At 33.1% G+C, this 21,085-nt stretch overlaps 2 protein-coding genes across 3 annotated transcripts; both read left to right on the top strand.

The window, feature by feature from the left end:
• Positions 1–8,610: 8,610 nt before the first annotated feature.
• Positions 8,611–12,130, top strand: LOC112736763 (multiple C2 domain and transmembrane region protein 5). Of its 2 annotated transcripts, none has more exons than XM_025786349.3 (2): positions 8,611–8,831; positions 9,670–12,130. In XM_025786349.3, the coding sequence occupies exon 2, from the start codon at positions 9,698–9,700 to the stop codon at positions 12,020–12,022; it is 2,325 nt and encodes a 774-aa protein (XP_025642134.1). In that variant the 5' UTR covers positions 8,611–8,831; positions 9,670–9,697; the 3' UTR covers positions 12,023–12,130. The 2 variants fall into 2 exon arrangements, with proteins under 2 accessions (XP_025642134.1, XP_025642135.1); XM_025786350.3 differs by lacking the exon at positions 8,611–8,831 and adding an exon at positions 9,164–9,493.
• Positions 12,131–18,952: 6,822 nt separating this feature from the next.
• Positions 18,953–21,030, top strand: LOC140177415 (uncharacterized). The gene is made up of 5 exons (XM_072210512.1): positions 18,953–19,154; positions 19,341–19,543; positions 19,857–20,301; positions 20,388–20,747; positions 20,825–21,030. Exons 1-5 carry the CDS (start codon positions 18,953–18,955, stop codon positions 21,028–21,030), a joined length of 1,416 nt encoding a protein of 471 aa, XP_072066613.1.
• The last annotated feature ends 55 nt before the right edge of the window (positions 21,031–21,085 follow it).

Raw genomic sequence — 21,085 nt, 5'->3', positions numbered from 1 at the left:
TTTTTCTGTTAAGTGCTTTAATTCTAAAAGATGTCTCATGTATTGCCCACTAAGCTTGAAATCAAAAAGAAAGAAGAACAGATGTAGTGCATGAGAATTTGAATCTAATTTTTAGAATAGTCTCACTTACTTAGATGTGGTGGTATTTTCTGTGATTCTGAATGAATGCTCGAACAGTGCATATTTTTTATAGTGAAGTTTATGAATGTTAAAATTGTTGGCTCTTGAAAGAATGATGAAAAAGAGAAATGTTATTGATAATCTGAAAAATCATAAAATTGATTCTTGAAGCAAGAAAAAACAGTGAAAAACACAAAGCTTGCAGAAAAAAAAATAATAATAAAATAAAGAAAAAAAAAAGAAAAAGCAAGCAGAAAAAGCCAATAACCCTTTTAACTAAAAGGCAAGGGTAAAAAGGATCTAAGGCTTTGAGCATTAATGGATAGGAGGGCCCAAAGGAATAAAATCCTGGCCTAAGCGGCTAAATCAAGCTGTCCCTAACTATGTGCTTGTGGCGTGAAGGTGTCAAGTGAAAAGCTTGAGACTGAGCGGTTAAAGTCGTGATCCAAAGCAAAAAGAGTGTGCTTAAGAACTCTGGGAACCTCTAACTGGGGACTCCAGCAAAGCTGAGTCATGATCTGAAAAGGTTCACCCATTTATGTGTCTGTGGCATTTATGTATCCGGTGGTAATACTGGAAAACAAAATACTTAGGGTCATGGCCAAGACTCATAAAGTAGCTGTGTTCAAGAATCAACATACTGAACTAGGAGAATCAATAACACTATTTGGATTCTGAGTTCCTATGGATGCCAATCATTCTGAACTTCAAAGGATAAAGTGAGATGCCAAAACTATTCAGGATTGCAGTTGTAAACCCCACTATAAGAAGAGACATGAGCTTAATCGAACTCTCATTCTCATGCAAATTCACATCCTAAGCTTATATTAGTTTTTGGTTGCTTGAGGACAAGCAACAGTTTAAGTTTGGTGTTGTGATGCGTGAGCATCTTTCCTATCTTTTTCTAGTGAATTTGGATCTAACTTGTTGAGTTTAATTAAGAATTAATTATATTTTACCCACTATGGATGCTATTTTGAGTTTTGTGCAATTTTATTCATTTTAGGTAGCATTTGGATGGATTTGATGAAGTTTCTGCAGAGAAAGAGAAGAAACCAAGGAGATGACCAGCGAATACCGACGCGGACACATGGCTCATGCGACCGCGCGGAATGGAGGAAATCGCAATGACGCGATCGCGTGCCTGACGCGAACGCGTGGATTGGAATCTGCACAAATGACGCGAACGCGTGACCGACGCGTACGCGTGACATGCGCCACGTGCAGAAAACACAGAAAAATGCTGGGGGCGATTTCTGGGCTATTTTGACCCAGTTCTTAGCCCAGAAATCACAAATTAGAAGCTGCAGAAGGGACAAATCAAGTGGTCCCCACCCATCAGCTGAAGACTTGTTAATTAATTCGAATTTAAATTCACATCTTATTTTAGGAAAAGATATTATTTTAATTTTAATTTTAGAAATTTGATTTTTAAATTATTAGAATTAATTATAAAAGGGATCCCAATAGGGTGGTTCCAGAAGAACATTCCACAACATTATTCTATACAAATTTACATTCCATATTCCATGAGCAACTAATCCTCCATTATTAAGGTTAGGAGCTCTGTCTATTGCATGGATTGATAATATTATTTTTCTATTTTAATTCATATTTTGATTTATATTTCAATAATTGTTTTTGTTCTTTATTTTATGAATTTGGGTGGAACGGAAGTATGACCCATGTTCTATTTGAGTTCTTGTATAACTTGGAAAAGCTCTTTACTTGAACAATAGCTTGAAAACATATTATCCTGAATTTCTAATTGTTTGTATTTAACGGGAAACGTGACATATAATCCCTTTATTTTTGGATAATTAGGATTCTTGTGGCATATAAACTAGAATTTGATCATCATCCTCTAATTGGAATTAATTGACCAAGGAATTGGCAGTTGATGAATTTTAGAGAAGACTAGGAAGGTCTAAGGAATTAGGGTCTAGTCACAAATAGTTTGCCATGAATTAAATCTTACATGATTAAAATTAGTTAATAAGAAAAGTCAATCCAGAAAATAGATAACTCTGAAGCCTTAACTGCTTTCTCAATATTTTATTCCTCACCTATTCACCTGCCTGTCTTCAAACTCTTCTTTATTGTTTAATGCTTTTGAACTCTCAATTACTCTTTTCTGTTTGTCTAACTAAACCTATCAAATACTATTGTTGCTTAATCCATCAATCCTCGTGGGATCGACCCTTACCCACGTAAGGTATTACTTGGTACGACCCGGTGCACTTGCCGGTAAGTTAGTGGGTTACAAATACCGCACCAAGGACCAAAACGGGATTATGTCCAAATGTAGAGGACCAATTTAGTACTTTACTCTATTATAGAAATTATGTACCATATTGAAATAAGATAATTGGTTGGAACTAAGATTGAGCTAATTATCTCTCGTAGTTAATTTTTTTAATAGAAATATTATGAGATTATATTTTTTTTTATTAATATTAGTCAATATTTTTTTGGGTTTTTCATGGTATCTTTTAACTTGGAATTCGTCGCAGATCGAAACTCCATTTAAAGATTTGTCATTGACCAATGGATTACTGTATGCACAAGGCGAAATTTGAATTCTGGACATTTACTTAAACGAACTAATGAACTAATCACTAAACCAACCTAACTTGGTTATATTAATCAATACTTTTTTTTTGTCAAGGTCCTGGCCAACAGACAAGCCCAAATCACAGCAAACCGATCCCCAATCTTATTAACCGACCCGGCGTTGGAAGAGCTCTCCTTCCCCAATCTGCAGCTGTAGCTCCTTACCGGTACCTTATCCCGTTTCTGAAGACTCATTCCACGCCGTCGCCATTCTTTCCTCCGTCTCCTGCATCGGCACTTTAGCCTGGATCTTTGCCGGCGGACCTGCTGCTCTCCCCATCGTTCTCGCCTTGCTTTAGTTGCCAAGAGGGAAGTGCAGCGCCTTCACTTCAGACTTCGCTGCCAAGGATTTGTATATGAAGCATGCGATTCACGCCGCCGTCGCCCACTTCGTTGCCTTCGCCTACCACTTCGACGTCGCCTGCGTCACTATCGTCGGCCATAACCTCACCCGCGCCTGTGTCATGGTGCTTGCCTTCCATGCCGCCATCACCTGCACCTCTGTTTTCGCCCGCAGCGCCGTCGTAGCCTGAATCACCGTTGTTGCTTGATGCCTGAACTTGCCGACATTGAAGAGGTCTTCGCCGGATGGTATCTGTCGTCATCAGTTCTTCTGAAATGCTTGCTGCGATGCCCACAACATATTCTTCCATTGTCGCCCCTGTTGAAGGCATCTTGCAGTCGAGTTTCAATGAAGCTTCTTGCTCATCGCCCGGCCTGAACGAAGTGATTTGCTCCCTCTCTTCCTGCGCCGCCAAACTTTGCATTGCGTGAGGTCTTCTTCCGTTTTCAAAATTCACCTGTCCTGCCAACCCCGGACCAGTCCGCTGCCATCCTCTTCTGTCTCCGACGGCCAGATTTTTTGTCTTTTGCTGTATTAGTTGGCCCTCGGTTCGACCCCGATGGATACAACTATTCAAGCCCCGAGCCTCTAAAAATGCAATTTGTTTTAGATCTCCCTTCAAATTCCATGTCCAATCTGCCGTTAGTTCATCCTTCAAGCACTTCTTCGCTACTTGATGTGCCAAAAAATTTCCTTCCCTTGAAATCCATGTGAAACCACTTTTTGGAATTTCTGAAGCGAAGCATTGAATATCTTTAAGAATTCGTTCTATCTCCCCAATCCTGGCCTTCGGTTTCACAGCTTGGACTAAGGTGAGACTATCAGATTCTATTATTACTTGCTCTATTTGAAGATTTTTTTTGCCAAAATTAGTGCTCCTCTAACTGCATGTGCCTCTGCTGCTAGACTAGACGAGACCTTGATCTTCTCTGTTGTTCCGGTGATGATTCTTCTTGTGTGATCTCTGACTACTACCACTAACGCACCCTCTCCTATTTGCTTTTGGTATGCTGCATCAACATTTGCTTTTATCCATTCTCCTTTAGGTGGTCTCCAGGTAGCTTTCTTATCCCTTCGTCTTGATTGAACTGTTGTTTTGGCTTGAGTTGTTTCTTCTGTTCTGTTGGCTGCTCTGAATTCTGATTCCATCATATTTACTTTTATAATTGTTACTTGTGGGTTGATTTCTGCCTGTTGAAAAGTTGCATTATTTCTTGCTTTCCATATCTCCCAGCACATGAATCCAATCCTAGCCATCCTGATTTCATTGTCCTCTTTGCCCTGTGTCTTTATTTTTCTAAACATCTCCATTAGCCATGTCCCAAAGCTTGTCACTGATTCTTTGGTTGGAAACAGTGAGATTGTCCCCCGAACTATACTATTCTTGTCCATGGACAGAGCAGCAGAGCATGCTCAGTCGTTTCCACTTCTTCCATGCAAATTTGACATTTAGGATCCTTAGCAATTCTCTTTTTACATAAATTATAATTGACAGGAATAATATTATGTACTGCTCTCCATAGGAATAATTTAATTTTTTGTGGGATCTAAAGATTCCATATATCTTTCCATAATTCTCTAAATTCTGTACTGGTTGACGAAACATCCCCCTCTTATTCTGTTAGTTCTTTTTTGCTGCATAGTAACCCGTTTTAATTGTGTACATTCCATCCCATCTGTAAGGCCATATAAGTGTGTCTCCACTATTAGTTAGGCTGATTGGAGTTTGCAAAATCTTTTTCTTTATCTCGTGTGGAAATATCTCACTAATCTTTTGTTCATTCCACCGTACATCTTCTGTTAAAAGATCTCTCACTAAGTGAGAGTTAGGATTCCTTCTACATTGAATTCTGTCTAGCCCTAATATCCACTTGTCTTCCCAAATTTTGACCCTGGAACCTTTCCCAATGCTCCATCTTCCTTGTCTCTTTAAGAAACCCCTTCCGATTAAAATGCTCTTCCAAGCCCAAGATGCCTCTCTTATACTTTTAGTCTCCCAAAAATCCTTCTTCTCACAATATTTAGTTTTTAGAATCTGCACCCATAATGCTTCTGGATTCTCTATAATCCTCCATGCTTGTTTGACAAGATGCGCAATATTTTGACATTGAAAATTCCGGAAGCCGAGCCCCCATCAGCCTTACTTTTACTAATTCTACTCCAACTTTTCCAATGTATGTTCCTATCCTTATCTCCTGATGTCCACCAAAACTTTGCAATTATAGCACTTAATCTTCTACAAAAATCCTTTGGGAACAACACCACATTCATTGCATAAGTTGGGATAGCTTGAATGACCGACTTGATTAAAACTTCCTTCCCTGCTTGATTTAACAGTCTCTCCTTCCATCCATCCATTTTAGCTCTAACTTTTTCTTTAATCCACGCTAAAGTTTTATTCTTTGACCTTTCCCATTGTGCTGGAAGTCCTAAATATTTTTTCGGATAATCCCAAGCCATTATACCCATGATGTCTTCTATGTCCATTCTGGTTTGAATAGGCACTTGTCGTCCAAAGGTGATTCCTGATTTGTCTAAGTTGATCCTCTGCCCTGAAGCCTCAGTGTATTTATTCAAAATAAGAATAGTTTGATAAATTTTCTCCTCCTTTACTTCATTAAATATAATACAGTCATCTGCAAATTAAATAGAAGGTGGGTAATGACGGGGTTTAAATCAACACTTTGGCATAAATATTTATTATGAGTCCATATTTTTTAGTAGATAATAAATTTTATTGGATTGGGCCACAAACTTTGGCATTTCTCCATATATCTATTACACTTGTTATTTTCTTGGACAAAATGTATTACACTTATCACTTTTTTTTTTTTACGCGGTATGGACCTGACAAAATTCTGAACTAGAATCTTTTTTTTTTTTTTGGTGAACTCTGAACTAGAATCTTTGATTCTTGAGGATGTTAGTAGGGTCTTAAGACCCATTAGCTAGTTTTTCTTCTCTTTGGACTTAGGCCCCATTGGTATAAAAAGAAATTACTGATTGGGTGTACCGTGTATGCCATAGAGAAATTAAACAAATCATTGAATGTTTTACCAAAAAAAAAAGTCAATGAATTGTGATTCAGATCCCTTAACTTAAAAATTATCTTGGTGCCCCGTCCCAAAAAAAAAAAAAAATTATCTTGGTGTGATACCAACTAATCAACTATGATACAATTACTTCTCTCTTTCTTAAGGTGTCTATTAAATTAAATTATATAAAATCGTGTCGCTAATTAATTAGGGGATGGATCATCTTGGTAAGTGAAAATGAACTGTATTTGGATTTCTCTATTTAACGGAACAATTAGCACTGCACTCCAATTTATGTAAACTGTAGATTTTCCCCAGAAAAGAAAAAGGAAAAGAAAATGTTGCCAACACAAGTGCCTGTGCCACACCGACCAAAATCCTAGCCTCGGGTTCATGTCCCAAAAAATAAAAAAGAACATAGACATAAATAAGTAACTGATCCACTCGAAATTATTAGATATTCATGAAACACTAATGCTTAGTGGAAACCATCTGGTGCATAATGCTCCTATATTAGGTTAGTCAAATCAAAAAATAAATATATAATTATTTTAAATTAAAATAATAAATTTCATTTATCATAACCCTCTTTTTATTTATTACTTATATTTGGATATAATTATATAAAAATATTTTTTTTGTTTATTTATTACATAAAAAATATTTTTAAAATTTTTAAAAAAAATATATAAATTATAATTTCTTAAAAAAAGATATATATTTTTTATTTTTTAGTATTTTTATTTTTACTACTAAAAATTTACTAAATATACTAAAAAATAAAAAAAATTATCAACTCAATGACACCCAAACAAATACTTAATCTCTCACTTATCACTTTACCAATTTTTTTATTTTAATTTTTCCTCCATACAATATTTAATAGTATAAAATTAATAACTAGAAAAAAATTACTGAATTGGTGCGAGGAAACACCAAAGACCAAACATATAGATGTAGATGATTCTAGTAAAGTAGTACTCAAATAGTCGGATAGTATTTTATTTGAAACCCTTATCATTTATTAATTATTATAGTGAATTACTATTTTATATGTGAAAATTTGGAACGATAATAAGTTTATTTTAAATAAATTATTATAATAATGTGAATATTCAAAATATTAATAAATCTTCTTATAAATAAAATTAATGTTAAAATACTTCTGTGAATTTGTCACATCATAATTATTTTCTGAGTACAAAATTAATTTTATTTATTTATAAATAAAATTATTAATATTATGAAATTTTAAGATGAGAATAATACTTTATTCTAATTAGTTTTGTTTTTATCCCCAATATTTGGGATAAAGTCTAAAGTTGTCCCTAACGTTTAAATCGACCTATTTAAGTTACTAACGTTTCAAAATTAGTTCAATATTGTTCTGTGTTAGAGATCTGTTAACAGAATTGAGGGTGGGACAAAATTGAGACGATTTTAAAACGTTAGGAACTTAAATAAGACGAAAACATTGAGGGACAAAAATGATATATAGAAATAAATTTTAATTTTATCCTTTAATAATATCAATTTTTTACTGTACATAGTTATTAAATTATTTTTTAATCACACATAAGTAAATTACATTTAATTACATTACTTTCATTCTAAATAATTTTTTTTTATAATTTTACTCTTAAAGATGTTTACTCATCATGAAATGTTTGTAGAATGATTAGTACATAAACTTACAAAAAAATAATATATATACAATAAAGTATAAATGGTATCTTTTGTCTCTAATGTATCGAAATTCTTTAATGTTTAATTTAGTTAAATTTTATTTTTAATAATTTTAATATTTTCTTCAATAATTTTAATTTTTTTTACGATAATAATTATTTAATTTATTTTTTAATTTTGCTCTTAATAAAAAATAAATTCACTTAGAAAAAATAATATGATTAAGAATAAAATTTATAAAATAATTGAATAATTATCTACCGTAAAAATTTGATATTATTGAAGAATAAAATTAAAAATAAAGTTTAACTAATATTTTAAAATCATCTCAATTTTGTTCCGTCCGTTAATTCTGTTAATAAATCCCTAACAATAACACTAAACTAATTTTAAAACGTTAGATACTTAAATATGACGATTTAAATGTTAGAGACAATTTTGGAACTTACTCCAAACAATAATTTACTCTTCTAATTATTATATGTACATTTAGTTGGGAGACTTTTTCTATTTGGCATAAAAAATATAATTAATATTATATTTATTATTTCTAAAAAATATAATTATTAAAATAAAAATTAAATTAATACTACTCAAATACGATAAATACAGAGAAAACAATTTTAAATGCTTAATCAATTAAGAAGCATATAATAATTTGACATGAGCTGATCCAGGTCCATTTTTTAAGGTGCTGAGATAGATTCAGTTTTCACAGTATTTTATTATTAACATGTCGTTCATAAATCATAATTCATAATCATATTCATATATTCATACTCTGTTTTTACCTAACGTCCAAAACCGTACCATACTTATGTTAATGTGACTAAGCACCATAACCTCATAATTAATCACTTTTTTTTCTTGATATTGTTCTATATTATTACTTGGTTTTACACCTCACTGAAGAAGAAGAAGAAGAAGAAGAAGAAGCAGCAGCTTGTGAAGGTTACTTAATAGAGTGGTGTAACGTGTGAGTGTGAACTTCTTAACTAACACACGCGAGCGATACTCCTTCGTTTCGGTTCAAGGTTTGGTCTTGCATTTTTATTTTATTATATTATTTTCAAGTATATTTGGTTTGGTTTGAGTTGTTGTACAAACAAGAAGCCATGATTTTGTGACTTGACATTAATAGTGGTAGTTAAAGCTGCTGAATGCCATGTTTCTTTTTATTTATATTTTTTCTTTTTTTTTTTCTTTCTTCCCCTCATTTTCTTTTCTTGTAGTTTTCAACTTAAATTGGAGTGCTTAGTTGTGTTGCTGATTTTCTTTTTGATCTTTTTTTTTCTTGTATTTTTGTAATGTGTTAGGTTAGATCTGTGATCCTACAACTTTGAGGGTTAACCATTTTTGTAACATTGCCTAAAACTTTAAATTAAGAACCATTAAATTTTTTTTTTTTTTTTTTCACCTTGTCTTGTTGGTTTGATTTTTACTGCCTTTTCTGGTTGCTGAGAAATTGGGTCCATTTTGGAAACAAGCATTTATGATGCATAAGACTGATCTATGATTCACCCATCCATGTGAAAAAATTTAACACAAAAGGACATAAAAAATTCAAGTCTTGCTTTGCTTCTTCATTCTGTAATGCCACATGCATGATTTGAATGAAGTTTTATTTTGAGATAATAAGATTCAGTGTGTATATACATTTCAAGGTTTGAATTTTCTGGCTCTTCCAACTCTGAAGGTGATTGATTGTGCATTGTTACCGTTCTACTTGCATGTGTTTATTTCTTTCTCTTTGTGCTTAATCACCTTAAGAAAGATCATAGGATTATAAATTCATAATCAATTTCCATGTTTCTTATGGTAGTTACTTCTGAAATCCCCAAATTGATCATGCTTGTTATTTGTTAACTGTAGATAGTATTGTGATAAAGGGAAGAAGAAAATGCAGAAGCCGGGGCAGGCTGTTGATTTCGCCCTGAAGGAGACATATCCGAAGATAGGAGCAGGGGCAGTAACAGGTGACAAGCTATCGTGCACCTATGATCTTGTTGAACAGATGCAATATTTGTATGTTAGAGTTGTGAAAGCCAAGGATTTGCCTTCAAAGGATGTAACTGGTGGTGTTGATCCCTATGTTGAAGTGAAGCTTGGAAACTACAAGGGAATTACCAAGCATTTTGAGAAGAAGTCCAATCCTGAATGGAACCAGTGCTTTGCATTCTCCAAGGACAGGATTCAAGCCTCAGTCTTGGAGGTTGTTGTCAAAGACAAGGATGTTGTTGTTGATGATTTTGTTGGGAGGGTTTGGTTTGATCTGAATGAGATCCCCAAACGCGTTCCGCCGGATAGTCCTCTGGCTCCACAGTGGTACAGATTGGAGACTAGAAAGGGCGAAAAGGCGAAAGGAGAGTTGATGCTAGCGGTTTGGATGGGGACTCAAGCGGATGAGGCTTTTCCTGATTCATGGCATTCTGATGCAGCAATGGTTGGAACTGAATCTGTTGCAAACATAAGATCAAAGGTTTATCTCTCACCAAAGCTTTGGTATGTTAGAGTGAATGTGATTGAGGCTCAGGACTTGGTACCTGGTGATAAAACCAGGTACCCTGAAGTTTATGTGAAGGCTAATCTAGGACATCAGATGCTAAGGACTAGGGTGTCTCAAATTAAGACAATCAATCCAATGTGGAATGAGGATTTGATGTTTGTTGCTGCTGAGCCATTTGAGGAGCCTTTGGTTTTGACAGTGGAAGACAGAGTTGGACCAAACAAAGATGAAACCTTAGGAAGGTGTTTGATTCCTCTGCACCAAGTGCAAAGGAGGCTAGATCACAAGCCTGTGAACACAAGATGGTTCAATCTTGAGAAGCATATTGGTGCCGAAGGGGAGAAAAAGGAGACGAAATTTGCAAGCCGGATTCATTTAAGGGTGTGTTTGGATGGAGGGTACCATGTGTTGGATGAATCAACTCATTATAGTAGTGATCTTAGACCAACTGCCAAACAGCTTTGGAAGCCTAGTATTGGAATTCTTGAAGTTGGGATCATAAGTGCACAAGGGCTAATGCCAATGAAGACAAGAGATGGTAGAGGAACTACTGATGCTTATTGTGTGGCGAAATATGGCCAGAAATGGATCCGAACTCGGACAATTGCAGATAGCTTTGCACCAAAGTGGAATGAGCAATACACTTGGGAGGTTTTTGATCTATCTACTGTTATCACTGTAGGTGTCTTTGATAATGGTCATTTACATGGCGGTGGCGACAAATCCGGTGGATCGAAAGATTCTAGGATAGGGAAGGTGAGGATTAGGCTATCAACTCTTGAATCTGATAGAGTTTATACTCACTCTTACCCTCTTCTAGTGCTGCATAATTCTGGTGTGAAGAAAACTGGTGAAGTTCAATTGGCTGTTAGGTTCACAAGCTCATCTTTCATAAACATGATGTATCTTTATTCCCAGCCTTTGTTGCCAAAGATGCATTACATCCACCCTCTCTCTGTGATCCAGCTGGACAATCTGCGGCACCAGGCAACGCAGATTGTGTCGATGAGGCTGAGCCGGGCCGAGCCAGCTCTAAGGAAAGAGGTTGTGGAATACATGCTTGATGTGGATTCACATATGTGGAGCATGAGGAGAAGCAAGGCTAATTTCTTCAGAATAATGAAAGTTCTTGGTGGTTTAATAGCATTTGGGAGATGGTTTGATCAGATATGCAATTGGAAAAACCCCATCACAACAATACTAATCCATATCCTTTTCATAATCTTGGTTCTTTATCCTGAACTAATCCTCCCTACAATCTTCTTGTATCTCTTCTTGATTGGGATTTGGAACTTTCGATGGCGGCCGCGACACCCTCCCCATATGGACACAAGGCTCTCACATGCTGATGCTGCTCACCCTGATGAACTTGATGAAGAGTTTGATTCATTTCCAACTTCAAGAACATCAGATATTGTTAGAATGAGGTATGATCGGTTAAGGAGCATTGGAGGGAGAGTGCAAACTGTGGTAGGAGACTTGGCCACACAAGGAGAAAGGTTTCAAAGTTTGTTAAGTTGGAGAGATCCAAGGGCTACAACATTGTTTGTGACATTCTGTCTTGTTGCTGCTATAGTTCTTTATGTTACTCCTTTTCAGGTTGTGTGCCTTCTCAGTGGATTCTATGTTCTGAGACATCCAAGGTTTCGCCATAAGCTTCCATCAGTCCCAATCAACTTCTTTAGGAGATTGCCAGCAAGATCAGATAGCATGTTGTAAGCAAAATGGAATAGTGCTATTGACACTGCATTCAAATTACCTTAGACATTGTTAAATGACATTATCATTGTGTAAATTTTGTCCACATAAAGTGGGAATATTATTTCATGGTGTTGCAGTTGTTTCTTTGGAATTTCATATGATAATAATGGCATGTCCTTTTGATATATAACAAAGACAAAAAAAAAATGTTATATATACGTTAAAAACCAGCCATCAAATTAGTAGTTATGTATTTATATATATATTTTTATAAAATATCAAATACGTATTTTTTTATACAATAAATAGATAATAACTTATAATAAATTATAGTTCAAATGATATAATTTTTCAAATTTAAACGTACTCTAGTATGATAGTACTGCATGGTTTCATGATCACACTACTAAAGTAATTGATTGATTTTGGCATTTAGCTAACAAGCTCTAGTCTAGTAGCAGGTGCTATAAAATGCCAATTTTGTTATGATTATTACAAAGAAAGAAAAAAGAAAGAAAAGAAAAAGAGACACCTTTTTCGTATTTGAATGTGCAAATTGATTCGGTGGTCCAATAGTATATGATGCAATAAATGAATAAATACAAGTATTCATACAAATTTTCAGAGTTAAAAATTATTATTCAATTGTCAATTCAGTTAAAGAACCAGTATACTGACTGATTTTACTTGCCTAAAAAGTTTTTTGTTTTTTATTTTTTATTATTTTCCGGTGCTGCTGAGAATTAGACTGGATACATAGTTAACTGTCTCAAAATCATTCCAAATACAATGAGAAAATTCGAGTATAAACATAATAAAAATATATCAAAAACACTTCATTCCGATATTAAAATGCATACTATATATAGTGAATTAAACTCCAAAATGGTCATGAAATTGTCTATGAGATTCCAATTGCACCAATTACGTCCCTGAAATTGAAAAAAGTATACTATATTAGTTCCTGGCTCATTTTTCATTAACGATATAATGACATAACTTGATGATGTGGACTGTAAGTGACACGTGTCGCTCCATGATTTGGCTACATGTAATAATATAATGATGTGATGACCAGTGACACGTGGCATACTGATGTGGATGATTGTGCCACGTGTCACAATATTATTTGGCCACATGTCCGTTTGTAACACGTGTCGCAATAGTATTCGTCCACGTGTCGTCCATTATGTCATCATTGTAGATATACCAAATTAGTCCCTCACTTTGCATTAAGTGACTCATTTTAGTCTCTAAAATTGAATGTCGTGCACCAAACTAGTCTATTCACCTATTTTTTCTCATTTTTTTTAAATTTAAAATTTTCAATATCTTGAATACACTAATTTCATTTCTATTTTTTCATATATCGTTTAAATACACGTGCTTTCATAAAAAGTTTTAAGATTTTAGTTTTAATTATATAATTTTTTTAATAATTTAACATTGGTAAATTTTGTAATATATAAGTATGTTATTATAGAAAAAATAATTATATGATTGATTAGACACATTTTTTTCATCAAAAAATATGTGTAAAACAAGAAATCAATAATTAAAATAAACTTCTTTTTTGTTCTTATGAAATACACGTTTTCATTATATGTAAATGTGTTAGATTGAAGGTACTTTAAGCACCCTCATTATCATCTCCGACCTCTGCAGTCTAGACGAAAGAAGTCGAAGATGGTAATGAGGGAAGCTTGAAATGCCTTCACATCAACTCCAAAACGGCGGTTAAGGGTATCCACAAGAGAAAAAATATTTTATAAAAGCACTAAAAGAGGTCGGAGATGGTAGTGAAGGTGCTTGAAATGCCTTCACGGCTTCACCTCAACTCCAAGTCAACGGTTAGGATATTCGCAAGAGAAAAAATATTTTATAAAAGCACTTTTATTTGATTAACATGTGAAAAAATAGAATTGAAATTAATGCATTCAAAAATATTGAGAATTTTGAATTTATAGAAAAAAATGAGAAAAAACTGGTGAAAGGACTAGTTTGGTGCACGACATTCAATTTCAGGACTAAAATGAGTCACTTAATGCAAAGTGATGGACTAATTTGGTGCATCTACAATGATGATATAATGGATGACACGTGAACGAATACTGTTGCGACACGTGACACAAACGGACAGTGACCAAATAACATTGTGACACGTGGTACAACCATTCACATCAGCATGTCATGTGTTACTAGTCACCACATCATCATATCATTACACGTGACCAAATCATAGAGTGACACGTGTCACTTACAGTCCACGTTATCAAATTATGTCATCACGTTGTTAATGGAAAATGGGTCAGAGACTAATATGGTGCATTTTTATCAATCTCAAAGACGTAATTAGTGTAATTGAAATTTCAGGAACGATTTTAGTACATGATACCAATCTCAAAAACCATTTTAGAGTTTAACTCTATACATAGGAGATAAAATGTACTCCCCATAGTACTCTAATTCTTACCTATACTAAGTTATTTTATCCCCCTCATGAGATTTTGCTATACACCTTCATTTCTCAAAAAATATGTATAAAGTTGATAGAGTTTGTTATTTAGATATCTAAAAGGAAATTCAACAATTTATTTCCTTCAAAGTTAAGTCTCTATTGTGATTTTACATTCTTCAATTGTCATTTCATCAAGCATTGGTTAGATGTTTTTGTTCCTAATTTCTCAAGAGGTCCCAAAACTTCCTCAAGTAGAAACTGGACTATGATTTCAACATCTTTAATGATAGCCATCAATTAAGAATCTGTACCAGGGCCTCTTCTTTCTGCTTCTAATTTTTTATTTAAGGCTAATAGGGTCGAAAAAAAATTGAAAATTAATTTTTCTTTTTTTTTTAATAAATATTCAGTTAACTAACATTATTGTTTTTTTTTTTTTCTCTCCTTTTATAATAAAAATTCTAGACAAGTTCGAGTGTTCCACACATGTATTAATCTACCATAATTAAGACATGCCTTCAAGCTTAATGAATAGTTACAAAAATATTTACAAATTATTTACAAAAGAGTTTTCAATTTTTAAGATGATAAGAAATCAAAATCAATTTTAGTTTGTCTACAAATTGGAAATAATGATACAAGTTAGATAAAGAAAAATATTATTACAAGGTGTATAAGTTACAAAGTTTAATTATATTCAAAGGTAAAAGAAAAAAAAAGTTACTTGGTCAAAGATTTTAAATCAACTTACACCCTATGAACTATGCAAATTAATAATATACCACAAGTTGTCATGTTTATAATATAATTTAACTACATATGAATTAGTACAAATAAGTAGTTTAACTAGCCTAATTTAATATGATAAATGAAAGTTATTAAATAGAGAAAAATCCAAAACAGCCCTAACAATTATTTTGAAAGACAACGAGGCTCTTGACAAAAAAAAAAATTAATCCGGGCCCTGACAATTACCTTGAAAGGACAACGAGGCCCCTGTGCTAGAAAAAAGTCAATGTTGTTTTTTTTGGTACAGGGGCTAATCTGTCGCAAAAAAAAAGGCGAGGGGTTGGATTGGATGTTTTTTTTTTCTTGGGGACCTTGTTGTCCTTTCGAGATAATTGTCAGGAGTCGGATGGAATATTCACCCTATTAAATAATATAATAAGTGTTAGAGAGAAAATTATAAAATTTGTTGTATGTATACAGTGTCTGTATATTTATTTTGTAAACTGAGTCATTAATAACTTTTTTTTAGTTAGAGAAGATTGATATTGTACTTTGTGGTATCTTTGTATTTTTATTGAGTGTTTACATAATTTAATTGAGTATTTTATAGGTATTGTATGTAAATGTAATTGAAATTTGATTTCTTAGATGTAGAATATCACAAATTACCATTTTGTATTTTTATATCAAGAATGTAGTTTGATCAAAGTGGTTATCTTTTCTTTTGAAAGAATTTATTTAAAATAAAATATTTTTTCCAATTACCACTTCATATCCTATTAGATACTTGATTAGACTAAAGTGGATATTCAATTTTATAATTTTATTATATTATATTTTTTAATAAAATATTTAGCATTTTTTATACAAATTTTACACTTTTGTTCACACATACACTGTGTTTTTTAATAGAAGAGAATTCTAATATAAATTCTAAATACTAAATTTATCTATGAAATTTATTATTTTTATTAATATTTAACTAATTTTAAATATTAAATATTAAATTTTAAATTTTAATAATATAAAAATAAAATATTAACTAATATTAGAGAAATTCTCCACATACAAGTATTTTTTTTATACAAGTCTTTACAAGTTATCTATATTAACACGCTTCGAACTGTTTTCAGTGTACCTCCTCTTTTTGCTGCACGTTCTTCTTCCTCTTCCTCTTCCTCTTCTTTTTCTTTTCTTTCGTTTCTTGCTTTCTCTTTCTTCTTCTTTAATTTTACTGCATCATCTTCTTCTTCTTGCTGCACGTTCTTCTTCTTCTTCTTCTTCTTCTTCTTCTTCTTTTCTTTCGTTGCTTGCCTTCTCTTTTTCCTTCTTCATTTACGTGCTTTTCTCTCTGTTTTCTTTTTTCGTTATTCTCGATTTTCATTGTTTTTTGACATCAAGCTCTGAAATCGTTTTTGAAGAAAAAGAAGCAGTAGAAGATAAGGAGGAAAAAGAGAAAGAGTTCTGAATTATGCATAAGGTATACTTCAACGAATTTTGGGTGTATTTCTTAAATCCTTTGGGTGTAGTTTTTGTAATCCTTTGAGTGTATTTCTATAATCATTTGGGTGAATTTCTATAACCGTTTGAGTGTATTTCTGTAATCCTTTAAGTGTATTTCTGTAATTTTTTGGGTGTATTTCTGTATTTCTGTGTAGTAGGCCTCTATTAACTAATATTAATTAAAAATATTAGCCCCCTAATATTTTTCACTAGATATTAGAATTTGTGCATCCATTGTTTTCACCAACACCATTGTATTGTATGTAGGGCTGGAAGTGAGCCGAGCTGAGTTGAGCTAGACCAAGCTCAAGCTCGGCTCACGAAAATTGAGCTTGACTCACGACTCGACTCATTAACAATTGAGCTTATTTCTTAAGCTCAAGTTCGACTCACCAAAAGCTTACGAGCTGGCTCGAGCTCACGAGCTGACTCAAATAAGAGAAACATAAATACATAATCTATAATTTTATATCAATAAAATATAACTTATATATTTTTAAAAATATTTGAAAAGATCAATTTTATATATTGTTTATCTATCAATAAATTATAAATTTTTTATTTATGTCCTATATTAAAATTATATGTAAAAAATAAATATAAATATTAAATAATTAAGATTGTTATATATATAATCGAGCCAGCTCACGAGCTAATGAGCTGAGCTTATCCAAGCTCAAGCTCGCTCATTTAATTTATGAGCTCAATTTCAGGCTCAAGCTTGGCTCACTAGCTCACGAGCTTAGCTTATCGAGCTCGAACTGGCTCATGAGCTGGCTTGACTCACTTCCAACCCTAATTGTATGTATATAATACGATCACATCAAAATTAAACAAGATAAATGAATAACAAAAAATCAAAGGGTAAAAACTCAAGTGTAGTTAACTTTATGTAAAATTGATAACTGAAAATTGTTAGATGATAATTTAGTCAAATCTATCAAATTAATTAACAGTCATTTATCAATTTCATATCAAGTTAATTGTAGTGCTGCACATGATAATTTAGTGCTGCACCTGAATTTCCACCAAATCAAAGACATAGACTTGTTGGAAGTTCCGCTTGATAACTATTATGCACCTCGAAGAGGCAGCAATTATTCGCGGTGATTCGTATCAAGAAAAAGCATAATCCCACTCTTGCAATTAAATTACTACTTGTGCTCTTTCATTGCAAGCTAATAACCTAATAATAAGCTGCATTTGAGTGTAATTGTGCGTGTGTCCCTTTGTGAAACCCTCAAGATTATGGTCTGCATGCAAAAAATAATGTTACGTATATAAATACAATACTATATATACTATAAAATATATATGATACTTCGACGGTTGTTTTTATCTTTTTCTTTTTACAAGAATGTTTAAACGTTACTATTGAAATTACATGGATGGATATACATGAAAATTATAATACTAAGTCGTTGGTATTTCTTCAATTCACATGATGAAGACGGATTCTTAAATGTGTTAATGGGGAATCTATGGAGGAATATTCGTATGTTCCTTTATGTGGAGACAAACGGTGATTGTATTCTTGGAATCATCGTTATTAAAATTGAGACAAAAACATATATAACATATCAAATTTGTCAAAACTCTAAAAAAGATTTTGTCAAACTTATTTGGACCCTTGTTTTGTTTCATATATATATAAATTAAAGAGCAATACAGTGTAACGAGTTCAGTATCTTCTACTCTGACACTTTTACACTTCCCTCATTAGACATTTAGAAAACTTAAATGTGTTACGTTGCATTGCATGCAAATCACTCAAGGTATAGGTCTATATATATATATATATATATATATATATATATATATATATATAGCTTTTCTTTTAAGCTTTTCATGCATGCACATGTTGTTCAAGATCAAAGAGTTTGTGCTGACAATGACATTGTAATTAATACAGTTAAGTGTTCTCCAAGCTGATCAATACTAGAAGATTGATAGTAGAACATTGCATACTTCTTAGTTCTTACCACTAAGGGATGTCAACTTTATTAAGACTCTGATTTAATTTTGTCTGTGTTGTCAATCTTCTAATAAGTTCTAACCATAATGTAGCTCGCTAGTATATACTTGTGATAATGTGAATTAGTTTGAGTTGATCTTCTTTTAAATGATTTTGATATGTGTTAAATACTCATACTACATATTTGTGCCGATTAAGGACTAAATAAGCATTTTTAGTTTTTGATATTGCATCTTTTTGCAATTGTTTGAAGGCAGTTTTGAACTAAGTTGGTTCAAGAAACATGGATCCTAAAGTACCAATAGAGGACCAATTTTCCAAGTTGCACCCTTCCTTCCCAGAAGGCATAAGAATTGGAATAGTTGGTGGTGGTCCAAGTGGCTTATCAGCAGCTTATGCACTTGCCAGGCTTGGTTACAAGAATGTCACAGTCTTGGAGAAGCATCACACAGTTGGTGGCATGTGTGAATCAGTAGACATTGAAGGTAATATTTATAGTTATAATATATATCTCACAAGTCACAATAAAAATACAAACCTTCTGAAAAAAAAACAAATAATTTTTATGTCACTGTTCTGAGACAATATTTGTCTATTTTTCTATTCATAGACACTTACTAAGTAAACATTGCCTAAGTGACAATTTTGACTATATTTAAATATGTACACAGGAAAAGTATATGATCTAGGTGGGCAAGTTCTTGCTGCAAGCAGTGCTCCAATCATTTTTCACTTGGCAAAAGAGACAGGCTCAGCACTAGAAGAATTAGACTCTCACAAGCTTGCTATTATCAACCCTTCCAATGGAGAATATCAAGATATTAAAGTTGCTGATGATTATGTATCTGTTATGTCACTTACATTGGAAATTCAGGTTAGTTTGTTGTCTCTAATCTCTACTGTTAGTTAAAAACTATTGAGTGAAACTATGCTTTTGCTTCTAAAATATTTTCATTTATCACTTTGAAGATTAAGATATATAGATGTCAATCTTCAAAAGATTAAAGTATCTTTCAAAGATTTTAGTGCTAAATGAATATTATTGAAGACTAAAGTCTATACATTTTATCTTTCAAGGAATATAGAATATATTTCAGGATCTAAGAATGGATTTACTTAAAAATAATATGTAGTACTTTAACTTGAAAATTAAAAAGTAATGTTTTTACTTCTCCTTGTGAAACCAGGAAAAGGTGAAGAATTCTGGTAGAATTGGGGTGCATGGAGTGAGTGACATTGCTCCAGAGTTGGCTCCAGAATATCTTGAATGTCATGGACTCAAATCTGTTCCTAAATCTGTGGCTTATGGCTACACTGCCTCAGGATATGGCTTTGTTCAAGATATTCCTTATGCATACCTTCATGAGTTCACTAGAACCTCCATGGCTGGAAAAATCCGAAGGTTTCGAGACGGATATACAAGTCTTTGGCAGAAGATTGCTCAATCACTTCCTTTGAAACTTTGCTGCAACACTGAAGTATTGACACTTAGAAGGAACTCTGATGGTGTCACAGTTAATGTCAAGAACTTAAATGGAGTTGAAACTTTGGTATTTGATAAGATCATAATCTCTGGTTCATTTCCATTGAAATATGGAAGAACTTATAGATCATTGCCTTCAACTTGCACAGGTTTGTAGAGTTCTCACATTTTCCATGAGTAACATTGTTTGTTTCTTTATCTGATATAGTAACTAAGTAAACAAATCTTGTGGCAGATTGTGAACCTGAAGTAATGGATACAAGTGATCTTGAAAAAGATTTGTTCAGCAAAGTAGAAACAAATGACTACTACACTACTGTTTTGAAGATTAACAGACTTGATCATTTGCCTGTTGGATTTTATTATTTCAATGAATACATGGAAGATCCTAGCACAATTGGACATCCGGTTGCAATTCAAAAATTTTATGCAGACACTAACATATTCTTGCTTTGGTCCTATGGCAACTCTACTGATATTAAAGGACCTGCCGTCACAAAGCTTGCAATCAAGACAGTAGAATCCATGGGGGGAGAGGTTCAGAAAGTCGTTCTTCAACGGCGCTTTAAGTATTTTCCTCATGTTAGTAGCCAAGGTATTTTGTTTATTTGATTTCTTAATTCACTTTCCTTAGCCTAACAAGAATTCTAAATCATGGAGTTTTGAATGCAGCTATGAAAGATGGATTCTATGAAAAGTTGGAATCAGGACTTCAAGGTTCAAGGAATACTTACTATGTAGGTGGCCTTATGGCATTTGAGCTTACAGAGAGGAATTCATCTTATGCCATGGCTTTAATATGCAAGAACTTTGCAAATAGCAGTGATTTGCCAATGTATCCTTATACTAAGGTAAATTACCATTTATGTACATTATGACCAATCAAATTTTTATTTTTATTTCTTTTCCAAATAGAGCTGCACTTACAAGAAG

Source organism: Arachis hypogaea, chromosome 13 (genome assembly GCF_003086295.3).
Source record: "Arachis hypogaea cultivar Tifrunner chromosome 13, arahy.Tifrunner.gnm2.J5K5, whole genome shotgun sequence".
Taxonomy (NCBI): Eukaryota; Viridiplantae; Streptophyta; class Magnoliopsida; order Fabales; family Fabaceae; genus Arachis; species Arachis hypogaea.
Note: the sequence above shows the minus strand (reverse complement) of the source record. Positions and strands in the feature narration are given on the sequence as shown.

Excerpts from the sequence above, each read along its gene's own strand:
- LOC112736763 (XM_025786349.3), top strand. The coding sequence starts at position 9,698 with ATGCAGAAGCCGGGGCAGGCTGTTGATTTCGCCCTGAAGGAGACATAT.
- LOC140177415 (XM_072210512.1), top strand. The coding sequence starts at position 18,953 with ATGGATCCTAAAGTACCAATAGAGGACCAATTTTCCAAGTTGCACCCT. Across the intron at positions 19,155-19,340 it reads TGAATCAGTAGACATTGAAG|GAAAAGTATATGATCTAGGT; the intron begins GTAATATTTATA and ends ATATGTACACAG. Across the intron at positions 20,302-20,387 it reads ATTGCCTTCAACTTGCACAG|ATTGTGAACCTGAAGTAATG; the intron begins GTTTGTAGAGTT and ends ATCTTGTGGCAG.